Source organism: Carex rostrata, chromosome 29 (assembly GCF_964058835.1).
Source record: "Carex rostrata chromosome 29, lpCarRost1.2, whole genome shotgun sequence".
Lineage (NCBI taxonomy): Eukaryota > Viridiplantae > Streptophyta > Magnoliopsida > Poales > Cyperaceae > Carex > Carex rostrata.
Window position 1 is genome coordinate 6259411 of NC_135946.1, and position 12426 is coordinate 6271836.

The following is a 12426-nucleotide window of genomic DNA, read 5'->3' on the forward strand; positions in this document are numbered from 1 at the left end:
CAAAATCAGTGATTTTTAGAAAATTCTGGACCATCAAAAACAGTGATTTTCAAAAATTCTAAAAAAATAGTAAAAAATTTCAAAAAATATAAAATTTGATCTCCAAGCACAATTTAATATGAATATCAACTTGAATTTTGAAACTAGAAATATGAGTGCAAATTAAAACACTCACTTTAATTTGCAAAGCATGGTAGCCTAACTCTATATATAATAGCTTTCGAAAATCAAGAAAATAGTATACTCACGCTGCATTGCTATAGTCAACTATTCAGAGCATTGACATGTTCAGAAAAGATAAATTGGCACCACCTACGCTTTGAATTACAAAAAAGAATGAGGATATATGACTACTTCAGTGGGTCTACTGCAGAACAATATATAACATATGGAAGCACACATAATTCACCTAATACATACATATACAAGGAGAATATGTTTTCTATGGATGATCTTTATCTTGAAGTGTGGGGTGATCGCCATCTGTGCTGATGAGTTTTCTTCCTGGAGGAGGTTGTGGGTCCTGGTGCCCTTGGTTACACCTAGTATTGCTGGGGTTATTACTACATGTATTACTGCTGGGACCACCTTTAGGCGCTACTGCTGGCCGAGAGGCCATAAGAATGAGAACACAAAGCAAAATAAACTTGACGAAGCTAGTCCTCATTTTGTGGATAATAGAAGTATATAACCAATAATGGCTTTTACTTTTCCTTTACTAGCTTCTGTGAGGAGCAGCAAGAGATGAATATTTGTATTGATTGGTTTATCGATCATGCATATATACTGATGAGATGAATATTTGTAGGGAGGAAAGTGATAATAAGTCGTTCTTGACTCAGAATAGGGACACATATATGGCAGTCGTTTTTGACTGAATCTTGACTTAGAATAGGGACACATATATGCATGGCAGTCGTTTTTGACTGAATTGTTTCACATTTTATTCGCAAATAAAATGTGTTATATGTTTTTCTACATTTTATTCAGAGTTTGGTTTGAAAATATCAAAAACCAAATAAAATACGAATTATTCGCGTATTAAACACATATGTTGTCACTACGGTACTCCATACTATTCTAATCCGGATAGTTAATTTTAACGAATGGATGAGATTGATCCGATTTAAAATTTTGAGATTTTTGTATATAAATTTTGTATGTGTGTTTCAATCATACTGTCCGAATTGAAATAGTACACTAGTGGAAAAACTGAAATCAGGATCGGCCTATTTGGATCGGATGTATGAACTAACCGATACTAATACCTATCTGGATCGGTTTTATCAATAAAACCGATACTAAAAGCTAATGAAAACACAGCACATGAACTAATTGAATCGGTTCCTAGTTAAGAACCGATCCAGATAGTATCTGGATCGGTTCTAAGCTAAGAACCGATCTTAATACTTGATAATTAGGATCGGTTCTTAGCTTAGAACCGATCCAGATACTATCTGGATCGGTTCTTAACTAGGAACCGATCCTGATACTTTTTTTTTTCAAAGATGGTTCTGCAAAAAAAAAAAAAATAATAATAATAGTATCAGGATCGGTTGTTTATAAACAACCGTTCCTGATACTATTTTTTTTTTTTTTAAAAGTTGGTTCTGCAAAAAAAAAAAAAAAAAAAAAAAAAATAGTATCAGGATCGGTTGTTTATTAACAACCGATCCTGATACTTTTTTTTTTTTTTTTTTTTGCAGAACCAACTTTGAAAAAAAAAATAGTATCAGGATCGGTTGTTTATAAACAACCGTTCCAGATAGTCCATTTTAGGTTTTTATTTTTCCGCGCTCATCCCTTCTCTCCTTGCGTTTCTCCATTATTCAAAATTACAACTCTCTCAACTCCTTGTCTCCTCTAGCCGCCAGTCTCCTCCTCTCCCTCCATCTTGCCGTCTCCTCTCAGTCCGATCGGCTCAATAAAAAGAGTGCTCGGTGCTCAACGCAAGTGTGCTCGGCGCAATGAATCCACTCACTCGCTCGGTGCTCGGTGCTTGGTGCTCGGCCCTCTCCTCTCAGTCTGCTCGCCTCTCAGTTTAGGTAAATTTGCTAGATTAGTTTTGCTAGTTTAAGTAATTTCAAATTATCAAATCAATTCAATTCGGTTTCAAATCAATTCGGTTTCATTTAAATCAATTCGGCTAGTTTAGTTTTGGATTGAAATTACATGAGATGGTATTCTGTTTTATCAAATCAATCTGGTTTCAATTCTTTGGGTACCATAAATCCTAAAAGAATAATATTGCAATTTTGCAGAACCAACAAAAAAAAAATAAAAAAAATAGTATCAGGATCGGTTGTTTATTAACAACCGATCCTGATACTTTTTTTTTTTTTTTTTTTTTTTTTCAGAACCAACTTTGAAAAAAAAAAAAATAGTATCAGGATCGGTTGTTTAACCGATCCAGATTCTTGTAGTATCAGTGTCGCCTTCATCAGGATCGGTTGTATTCCGATACTAATATGCGTATATAACCGATCTTGATTCCATATTTTCCACCAGTGGTAGGATCATAGTGTTTTGTTTGTGATACCAATCCAATAAATTTGAACCTGTTGATTAATCCTAGGGGAGTCAACATAAGAAACAATGATAAATTAGCTCTCAAAATATTTAGGACACTCGAGATTGTGATCATGAATTCACAACCTGTCAACCATCAAAGGAAGTCACTAGTCTCTTTTTTTATTAAGGTCATATATCCATGTTGAAAATTCTGCAGGGGTCTTTTCTTGGCAATTGCATTTTAAATGGGACTTATTCACTGCTACAAAAACATTAATCATACACGATACTAATAAATATAACGATTATTCATTACAGAAAAACACTAATTATACATGATATATCATACACGTTTTCTCAAAATTTCTATTAAATCTATTAAATTTATGATTACTACGGTTTATGGGCCACAGGAGGATAGCAATAAACTACTATTCCTCGAAGAGCTATCTACAATAGCTAACAACAACATGTTGCCTTGGATTGTGTTAGGTGATTTTAATCTCTTCAGGACTTTGCGGGACACAACTGGAGGCAATCGAAATATTGGTACAATGTAAGCATTCAACAATTTCATTGATGAAGCGGGGCTAACGGAGGTGCCACTCCAAGGTAGATTTTTCACATGGACCAGCAAGCGGCCCATTCCTACCTTCTCTAAACTAGACAGAGTAATCACCTCGGGGTATTGGGAGACAATAGGATCATCGAGATCATTGGAGGACCTACCCGCTACAGCATCAGACCACGTACCATTGCTCCTCAAGATCAAGCCTCATAACAATTCAGCTAGGCGCCGCTTTAAATTTGAACTGTTCTGGCTCGGGTACAGAGAGGTAGAGCAAATAGTAACAGAGACATGGAGTGCAGTGCCATTCCAAAGAAATGCCATCCAAACCTTCAAACAAAAACTCATCCGAACACAGAAAGAGCTTCGAAAATGGGCATTGATCAGATTCAAATCAAGCGAAACTTTCCTAATAAGATCCAAATGGTTATTACAAAAGCTAGACAGAGTCGAAGAAATCAGAGCACTGAACGCTCTCGAATTCCAACTACGCATACGGCTCAGGGAGCACATATACCGTCTGGCGGGAGAAAAAGAAGCAAGGTGGAAACAGAGGTCAGGGTGCGCCTGGCTCAAACTAGGAGACAAGAACACGAAGTTTTTTCATGCTATAGCAAATAGTAGGAAGAATCTCAACTCTATCATTACACTGCAGGCGGAGGATGGGGCCAGTATACAACAAGATCAAATAGCCAGCTATCTACTACAATACTATAGTGGTCTGTTGGGAGTGAGACCACAGGGGCGTAGACCTTTTGACCTGACCGGGAGAGGTGGACCCGGATTTCACGAAGAGTTGAAACATCTGGATGATCAGATAACAAAATCAGAAATTAGAAATGCGCTCAATAATATGCCCAAGGACAAAGCAAGCGGCCCGGATGGATTCCCCACGGAGTTCTATCAGAGATACTGGGGAATAATTAAGAGCGACATTATAGCGGTAGTAACGGCTTTTCAGGAGCAAGGCACCAGTCTAGCCCCTCTCAACAAGGCCGCCATCACCCTAATCCCGAAGAAGCCAAACCCAACAAGCCCAAGTGACTACCGGCCAATCAGTGTAATCAATGCAATTGTTAAAATCATCACTAAAGTGCTTGCGAATAGGCTGGCGCCGATGCTAGATACTCTCATTGCACCCAACCAGACGGCATTCGTCAAAGGGAGGTCTATGACGGAATCATTTATAGGGGCAAGAGAATTTTTGAACTTCTACACCAGGGAGAAAGTGCCAGCCGTCTTGTATAAAGTCGATTTTGAAAAATCATTCGACACGGTGGATTGGTGTTTCGCAATAAACCTACTGATTGAAAGAGGCTTTCCCTCGAGATGGATAGCAGTCGTTCTACACATCTGGCAATCAGGATCGTCAGCAATAAAGGTAAATGGTACCTTAACATCTTACTTTAAACACTAAAGAGGAGTACCACAGGGGGATCCACTGTCTCCCATGATTTTCATCATTGTGGCTGACTCGCTGACCCGTTTTATCCAATCGGCTGCAGCCCTGGTGCCGAGCCCGGTCTTTATGAATCCGCAACCAATTCAATTTGCAGATGACACTGTCATTATCTGCGAAGCACATCCAACCACCCTTAAAATCATAGCCAGGATCTTATCAGTATATGAGGAGCTCTCGGGACTCAAAATAAACAAAACCAAAAGTAGCTTTGTGCCAATCGCGCTCCCCCAAAACAGAATACAGGTCATTCAGGATATCCTGGGTTGTCAATCATCCCAACTCCCAATGAAATACTTGGGCCTACCTCTTACAACCAAAAAGCCAAGGAAGATAGATCTACAACCTATGATCAACGCGGTACAAAACCGAATGGAGGGATGGAAGTCTAACATTCTCTCGTACGGAGGTAGAGTAACACTGGTTAAGTCAGTCCTGTCAGCTATGCCACTGCATTACATGCAAACACTCACCATCCCCAAAGGAGTGTTGAAGCATTTGGATAAAATGAGAAGGGATTTTCTATGGAAGGGAAATGAAACCTGTCGAGGCATAAATTGCCTAGTCAACTGGGAGACGGTATGTACACTAACACAAAATGGAGGAATGGGGATTATAGATCTAGCTATACAGAATGAAGCACTCCTCACAAAATGGCTTTGGAAACTCGATAGTAACCCGGCTAGCCAATGGTCGCACACCGTACGGCTGATCTATGGAACGGGAGACGAAATCTGGGAATCTACCAACAAATCTTTTTTCATAAAAGAGTTAGAAAGAAACCGGAATTTTTATCAGGTATCGACTGAACTAGAACCGTCAACTGGAGGGATAAGGTGGAGATAGACACAGGACGGCAAATACACCTGCGCCACGGCTTACAGAGTTAAGCACAACAGAGGAACCACATGCCCATACCACAAAGCTTTGTGGAAACTAAAAATACCAACTAAGGTAAGAATTTTCGTATGGCTGATAACACAGAACAGCCTGCTGACGCAATATGTGTTGATTACAAGGGGATACAACGTACCGCACGGGTGCGTGCTATGTAATTCAACCGGTGTTGAAACCATTGAACACATGCTCTGGGCATGTCCGTATGCAAGGACCTTTTGGAGAGGCCTCATGGCCGAATTTAATTTGGTATATAGAGCGTTTCAGGATGTTCAGGTGGGGCATATAAGAGCAACATGGGATACGGTATGGGCGGCAGGGGCATGGGGCCTTTGGAGAGAAAGAAACAAGAGATTGTTTACAAATAAACGCAGACCACCAAGGATGGTCATTGAGAATACAACATTAGAAATTAATGATTGGATAAACCACACGTGAACAGGATATAGACGAGGAGAAGAAAAGGGGAAGGGGAAGGGCTAGAGGCTATGCTAGTGCTTATAGCATTATGCTACAGGCAAATTTTAATAAATAGTTAGCAGGGACTAGAGTAGATGGCAGTGGGTCTAGAAGACCATGTACATTACGATGCTTGTAAAATACTTTTTCTTATAATATACTTGTTAACCTGGCACTTGCCAGTTAACCATCAAAAAAAAAAAAGAATGCATACATCCTTTCATTAAATATTTTAAATTTCTTAACTTGTTTATATAAGAGATTGACTTGCCTAAAAAATAAATCAAGGTCAAGCTTTTCATTTATTAACGGTTTCATTCAATATATATGTCAGTGAGAAATAAAAGCTGAATTGAGTAATCCTTAATTTTATTAGAAAGAATAAACTCACAATTGATTTCAGATTCATTATGAACTCACAATTGGTTTCCTAATTGTCAATTTCGATTGATTTCATTTATAATCATTTTCCTTTGTTTTACTTTAAATGTTGAAGTCATTAGACTGTTTATTTTTTATATTAAAAATAGCCAGCCGGTTGCTGTTAAAGTTCATTTTTTAGATAAAATTTTGGACAGGATTGAGATATTATTCATTTTCATAAATGCATATTTAATGTAAATTCAAGTGATTGGGTGTGATTTAAGTTCAGGATCAGTTGAATTTTAATACCAAGGTTAGTTACACAATTGAGCGTCAAATGCAGTTAACTTTTTTTACTTTGGAGAACCAGCTTTTAGTCTAATAACAAAGACAATGCTCTCCTTGTGGGAGGTTGCAGGTTTAAAATTGAGTGACTTGACCTCCAACTTTTATTCAGAGAGAAAAAAAAAATTACTTTGGGGTTTGTTGCATAATTGTGGAGGTAAAATCTAAAGTTAGGTTAAGAAAAGAAAATTGGTTGTATGAACGAGAGATTCGTTATGTGGGTGGTTTAATTGCACAGCTGAAGATTGTTTTGGTTTCGAATTGATTCTAATCTATTAGCAAATTAAATGGGGAAAATTGTGGACTAGCACAAAAATCTTGGTACATCCTTACACCAGTCCGTTCCAGTAACAAAACGGTACCAATATGAACTTTTAGGCACGTGGGTATAAAAAACATGGTATACATGGTAAATAAAATAAATAAGAAATGGTGCATTTCTTATTGATTTGATGGGCCGTGACCAGTTGGGCTTAAACAGGCCGTAAGGTCCAAAATTGATAACGATAATGTAGACAGGGATTCTGCCGACATCTATTTATATATATATATATATATATATATATAATTTGGGATGGGTTTTGCACTGTTCATTGCAGTGCTGGTTATTTCTGAACCATCCGATTTGGATCTCCGACGGTTCTCAAATGAAATACCGCTTGTGTTATAAGTGAATCTTGTCTATTGTTTTTCTATTTTAAAATGAACTGGGGATATTCATTAGTATTTATTTATATTGTGTTTGCTTACCAATATGAGAGTACAAGCAGCATCCAAGTAACCATCCCTTTGAAATTATTTTCTATTTTTTCTTAAAAGAGTATTTTTTTAAAATCAAGTTTACCGTCTAAAGGCCGGATGAGTTGAGTCTGCATCCTATGAGGTAACATAATATTTGAATTTAGATCCGGACCGTTCAATTAGAATATGTACCAATCCGGCTCAAGATGGAATATATGATGACCCCCTTTAATATCCGATGGGCTTTGGACCTACTCTTAGATCTGATGGGCACCAGAGCCGTTAGATGCACTTTAAAATCTATGCGCACAAAATACATCGGACGACTCAGTGCCCATTGGACCAAAGATATGTCCAAAGCCCATCGGACCTACATTTTCCTCAATTTTTATTGAGCAATTTAGAAAGGTAAAAATTTGGCGTATACTTTTATTAAGACCAAAATTAATCAGTCCAAGCTAGAGTTACCCTCAATTAACTGTTTATGATGTGATTATCAGTAATTAATCAAACAAAAACATCACCTTGTCATCACTATATCAGTCCAGAATATGGCCATAAGAAGTAGGGTTTATTTGACTGAGAATAGTATTTTTGACTTTTAAAGGTAGAATTTTATTAAAAACTAATCTTAATTACTTTTGTTTGGACTTAGGTTATGTAAACAATTTGAGCTAGCAACATTATTAGCACTTCAAATTATTTCACTATTTAATGAAAACAAACAAGCTCATCTGAAGAACTTTTTAAATGATCAAGAAAATTAAGAAAATATTATACTGACGCTGCATCGCTATAGTCAACTATTAAGAACATTGACATCTTCACAAAAGATAATTCGGCACCACCTTATGCATAAGGCATGCCTACTTTGAATTACAAAAAAGAAAAAGAAAAAGAAAAAGAAAAAAACAGAGTATGACTACGTACTTCAGTATAACATATAGAGGCACACATTCACCTAATACATACGTATACAAGGAGAAATATATGTTTACTATGGATGATCTTTATCTTGACGTGTGGCGTGATCGCCATCTGTGCTGACAAGTTTTCCTCCTGGAAGAGTAGGTGGACAATTATGAGCACCATTGCCCGGGCCTACACTACATCCATTGGGACCACTGGAAGGAACATTACCTTTAGGCGCTACTGCTGGCAGAGAGGCCATAAGAATGAGAACAGAAAGGAAAATAATCTTGACGAAGGTGATCCTCATTTTATGGTTTTTGGTTTTCCTTTACTGGGTGCTGTGAGGGCAGCAAGAGAAAACCAGTTGTATTGTTGGTCTATTATGCATACTGATAAGATCAATATTTATATGGATGAAAGTGATAATAAGTCGTTCTTGACTCAGAATAGGGACACATATATGGCAGTCGCTAATTTGTACATATGTATAGCACTGAGAACACTGTTCATGCATGAGACAAATTCAGGCATTTCCATCCCTTTATTCTATTCTTCACTTTTATCTTTCCCATCTTATAAATCACTTTTTTGGCAAAAAAAGAACCCCAACATGGAAAAAATATTGAGTGGCGGGCCCCACAGGTGGAAAATTATTGGAATATGAGTTGAAGATCTACTTGCTCTCCATGACAGTCAATTCCAAATTGGTTTACTATGGATACATTTTATTATTAGAAACATTTTGTACTCTAGCTACCTACTTACATGTTCATACATCCAATTGTCACTTATTTGCAAACCATCCAAAAATAAATAAAAATTATATCTATTTAAAATTATAGTAAAAAAAATTAAAAAAATATATCAAAATTTGTTTTCCAAGCACATTTTAATATGAATATCATATTGAATAATTTGAATTTACTATTTAAATTTTGAAAACAGAAATAAGATTGTAGAATATGATTAGGACATGAAAATAATAATGCATTTTAGTCCTCAATAAAAATTTAGTTGACTTTATTATCTTAAAAAAATTTGTTCAGTTTTTGTAAAATATTAAATGTATGCTTGTAGCAGCTAAAATTTTATTTTGATTAGTAATTTAGTTGATTGATTTATTCGCCAGATGTGGTTTATATTATGCAAACTGAAAGAAGATTTTTTGGTTTTGTACTAATTTGAGATTAATTTGATCTGAACCGATCGAACTCAAATTCTATCCAGACTGTTCCAACAAATGCTCTGGCAACAGATTTGACAAATTAAGCATATCAATATTCCATTGAGCTAAATGGCATGGCCACAGTAACAAATTATTTTTAATTTCTTTTCAATTTCTAAATGGCATTTCAAGAATAAAAAAGGGTCAAATTCACTAAATATATATATTTTTTGGATATTTGTATGTTTATTTTTTTCTGTCTTTTTTCTATTATTTCTCTTTTCTAACTTCCTTTTCCCATCTCAATGGAGAAGAAAGACAAAGAAAAGAAGAACAGCATATTTAGCAGCCCTTCTTAATTATCTCACTGCTTGGTAGGACCTCTTGTCAGACATTCTGCCCCTCATCCTTGGTTTCCTGTGCATCGAGGATCAGCTCCTCTGCCTGAATTAGATCCCGTAAAGTAACTCAATTTCTGAGTTTGGATTTGGACTGTTTCGATCTACACTATTACAAATATTAGAGTAGTTATGTACATTGCACTTCGAACTGAATTAGTCTGAATTTTGATTGAACAACCGGATTCAAACCCGAAATTTGAGTTACTTTAGGGAATCCGGAGACCAGACTATTAAATTGCAACTTTCTGCCTTTTTTTTGGATATTTGTATTTTTATTTTTTTTTCTGCCTTTTTTCTAACTTTCTTTTCCCATCTCAATGGAGAAGAAAGTCAAATTAAACAAAGAAAAGAAGAAGAGCCTATTTAACAGCCCTTCTTAATTATCTCACTACATGGTGGGACCTCTTGTCAGGCATTCGGCCCCTCATCAAGGCCAGCTCCTCTTGCCTGAATTCGGATCCCCTAAAGTAACTCAATTTCTGAGTTTGAGTTCAATCTACTCTGGTACAAATATTGAAGGGGTTACATGCATTTTAACTCGAGCTGAATATTAGTCTGAATTATAATTGAATAGCCGGATTCAAACCCAAAATTTGAGTTACTTTACGGAACCAGAGACCAAGATATTAAATTATTTTTTCTTTTTTTTCATGTTTTAATTTTCTTTCTTTTTTGATAAACTGATACTTCTGATGTGTGGTTCAATGAAATTAATTTAAAAGTGTGACATTCATCTTTCTTTCATACTAAAAGAATTATGTACACTATGAATAATTTTTAGATGTTTTTGGCGAGAATTGAACATGCGTCTCTGTGTAGAGGGACGAAACTTGTGTCACTACGCAGCAAACGCCAAGTCCATAGTTCTTATAACAAGATACGTAATTTAGTTTTATATCATAGCATTATTTGGTGATGGCTAGAGGTGTTATCTTTATCTGATTATTCAGTTCCAATTCGGATCTGACCAGATCCAATTAAAACATGGAGTGTGATTTTAAAACTATACTCGATTATAGAAAGGATATAGTAATAATTTATTTCATGCTAATTTATTCATTTATATAGATAAACTTAATATGTGATTTTTTTCTGCACATAATTATGATCATAGTCACCAGATTCGCGAATTAAATCCGAATTCACGTAAAGAGTATATAGGTTGATGTATGAAATGCTTATTACAATAAATTATAAATGAATCACATCAGTTGTAAATTTTGCGATTTTCATATATGATATATACCATCTAATTTTTTGAGCAAATACTACTTTCCTCAAGATCTTTATTATAATATCAAAGTTTTCACAATTAACATAAAATTTTGAAGGAAACCAAAAAATAATTGATAGCTACAAAAATCATGATTAAATACAAATGAAAAATAAAGAACTCATTCAAAACCTGTCACTCGAAATAAAATATATTCTCGTATCACGTAAAAAGTACCATAGGCTCATTTATAAATGCAAATTACTATAGTTTTCATCAACGGTTTCAAATACAAATATACACATTATATGTACTTAACAGCCAATTCATGTTAATAACAATACTAAAGATAAATTCCATAGCTCGTGAGTCATGACCTCATATTTTTCAGATTTTCAATCTGTCACTTTTTATCTCTCTCATCTCAGCAACTTCATTCGAGCCGAATTCAACTCCTCCACTACTTCTTTGATCCCAATGCGCTCTTTTGGAGACAACTTGGAGCACAAGAGACCACATCGAATCACCGAAACCAAGCAATTGTGAATATTATCTGCATTTTCATTCTCTTCTCCGTCATTGATTGGGAACAATTTGTGATCGATAATCTCAGTAACATGATCTGAGAAAGCCATCTCAACATGCATGTGGAGGTTCAATCCATCTCTGAATCTTTCGTCGGTGGGGCTTACGCCAGTAAACATCTCAAGCAGAAGAATGCCATAGCTATATGCATCTCCTTCAACCGATGCTTGACCTCCCATGCCATATTCTAAAAAAAAAAAAAAAAAAGACAAATTACAATCATACCCTTTTACAAATTATGCAGCAAGATCAGTAACATATATAGTGTTGTTTTTCCTTTTCAATTCAAGCATACGAGCCATGCCAAATATTGTGGGAAAAGGAATTGACCTCCCTTTTTTACACTATGTATAATTTAATTTGGCGTTCTGAAAGCTTGTGGTCACTTACTATTCACATATCAATTTAACATGTAGGAGCTAACTATAGGTTTGGTACCATCTATTAAGATAATTAAAAGAAAGAACATATGAGACAAAGCAAACTTTGTTGAAACTATTAAAAAAGTTAAAAATAAATAATAAACACACAAACACTTATGTAAGTTGGTACGTAACTACTTAATTATATATATATATATATATATATATAGAGAGAGAGAGAGAGAGTAAGGCTTGGGTGCTATGGATAGCATAGAGGCCTACGGTGCTACGGCTTAATATTCGATTTTTTAAAATTCTAACGGTCGATCCGAACCGTTCATCTTGTTCTCCATATTAATAAGTGTTTGGAGACCAAATTTTACATTTTTTGGAAATTTTTTACTATTTTTTTAGATAGATAGAAAATCAAATATCTGAATGGTGC

At 35.6% G+C, this 12426-nt stretch overlaps 1 protein-coding gene and 1 long non-coding RNA gene across 4 annotated transcripts in view; both read right to left on the bottom strand.

Annotated features, from left to right (window-relative positions):
* LOC144546339 (uncharacterized) overlaps positions 1 to 12426 on the bottom strand; it is a 43229-nt gene that overhangs the window by 27766 nt on the left and 3037 nt on the right. Inside the window, exon 2 of one of the 3 annotated variants that reach the window (XM_078294886.1) lies at positions 11287 to 11806. The exons of the other annotated variants lie outside the window; for them this stretch is intronic. Within the exon in view, the coding sequence (XP_078151012.1) occupies positions 11454 to 11806 (353 nt within the window). The 3' untranslated portion in view covers positions 11287 to 11453. Of the gene's footprint in view, positions 1 to 11286; positions 11807 to 12426 lie in introns of those variants that run through there. 3 annotated transcript variants of the gene reach the window in all.
* LOC144546342 (uncharacterized) overlaps positions 352 to 12426 on the bottom strand; it is a 57101-nt gene continuing 45026 nt past the window's right edge. Inside the window, exon 2 of the long non-coding RNA XR_013508744.1 lies at positions 352 to 409. This is a non-coding gene — a long non-coding RNA (uncharacterized LOC144546342). The remainder of the gene's footprint in view (positions 410 to 12426) is intronic.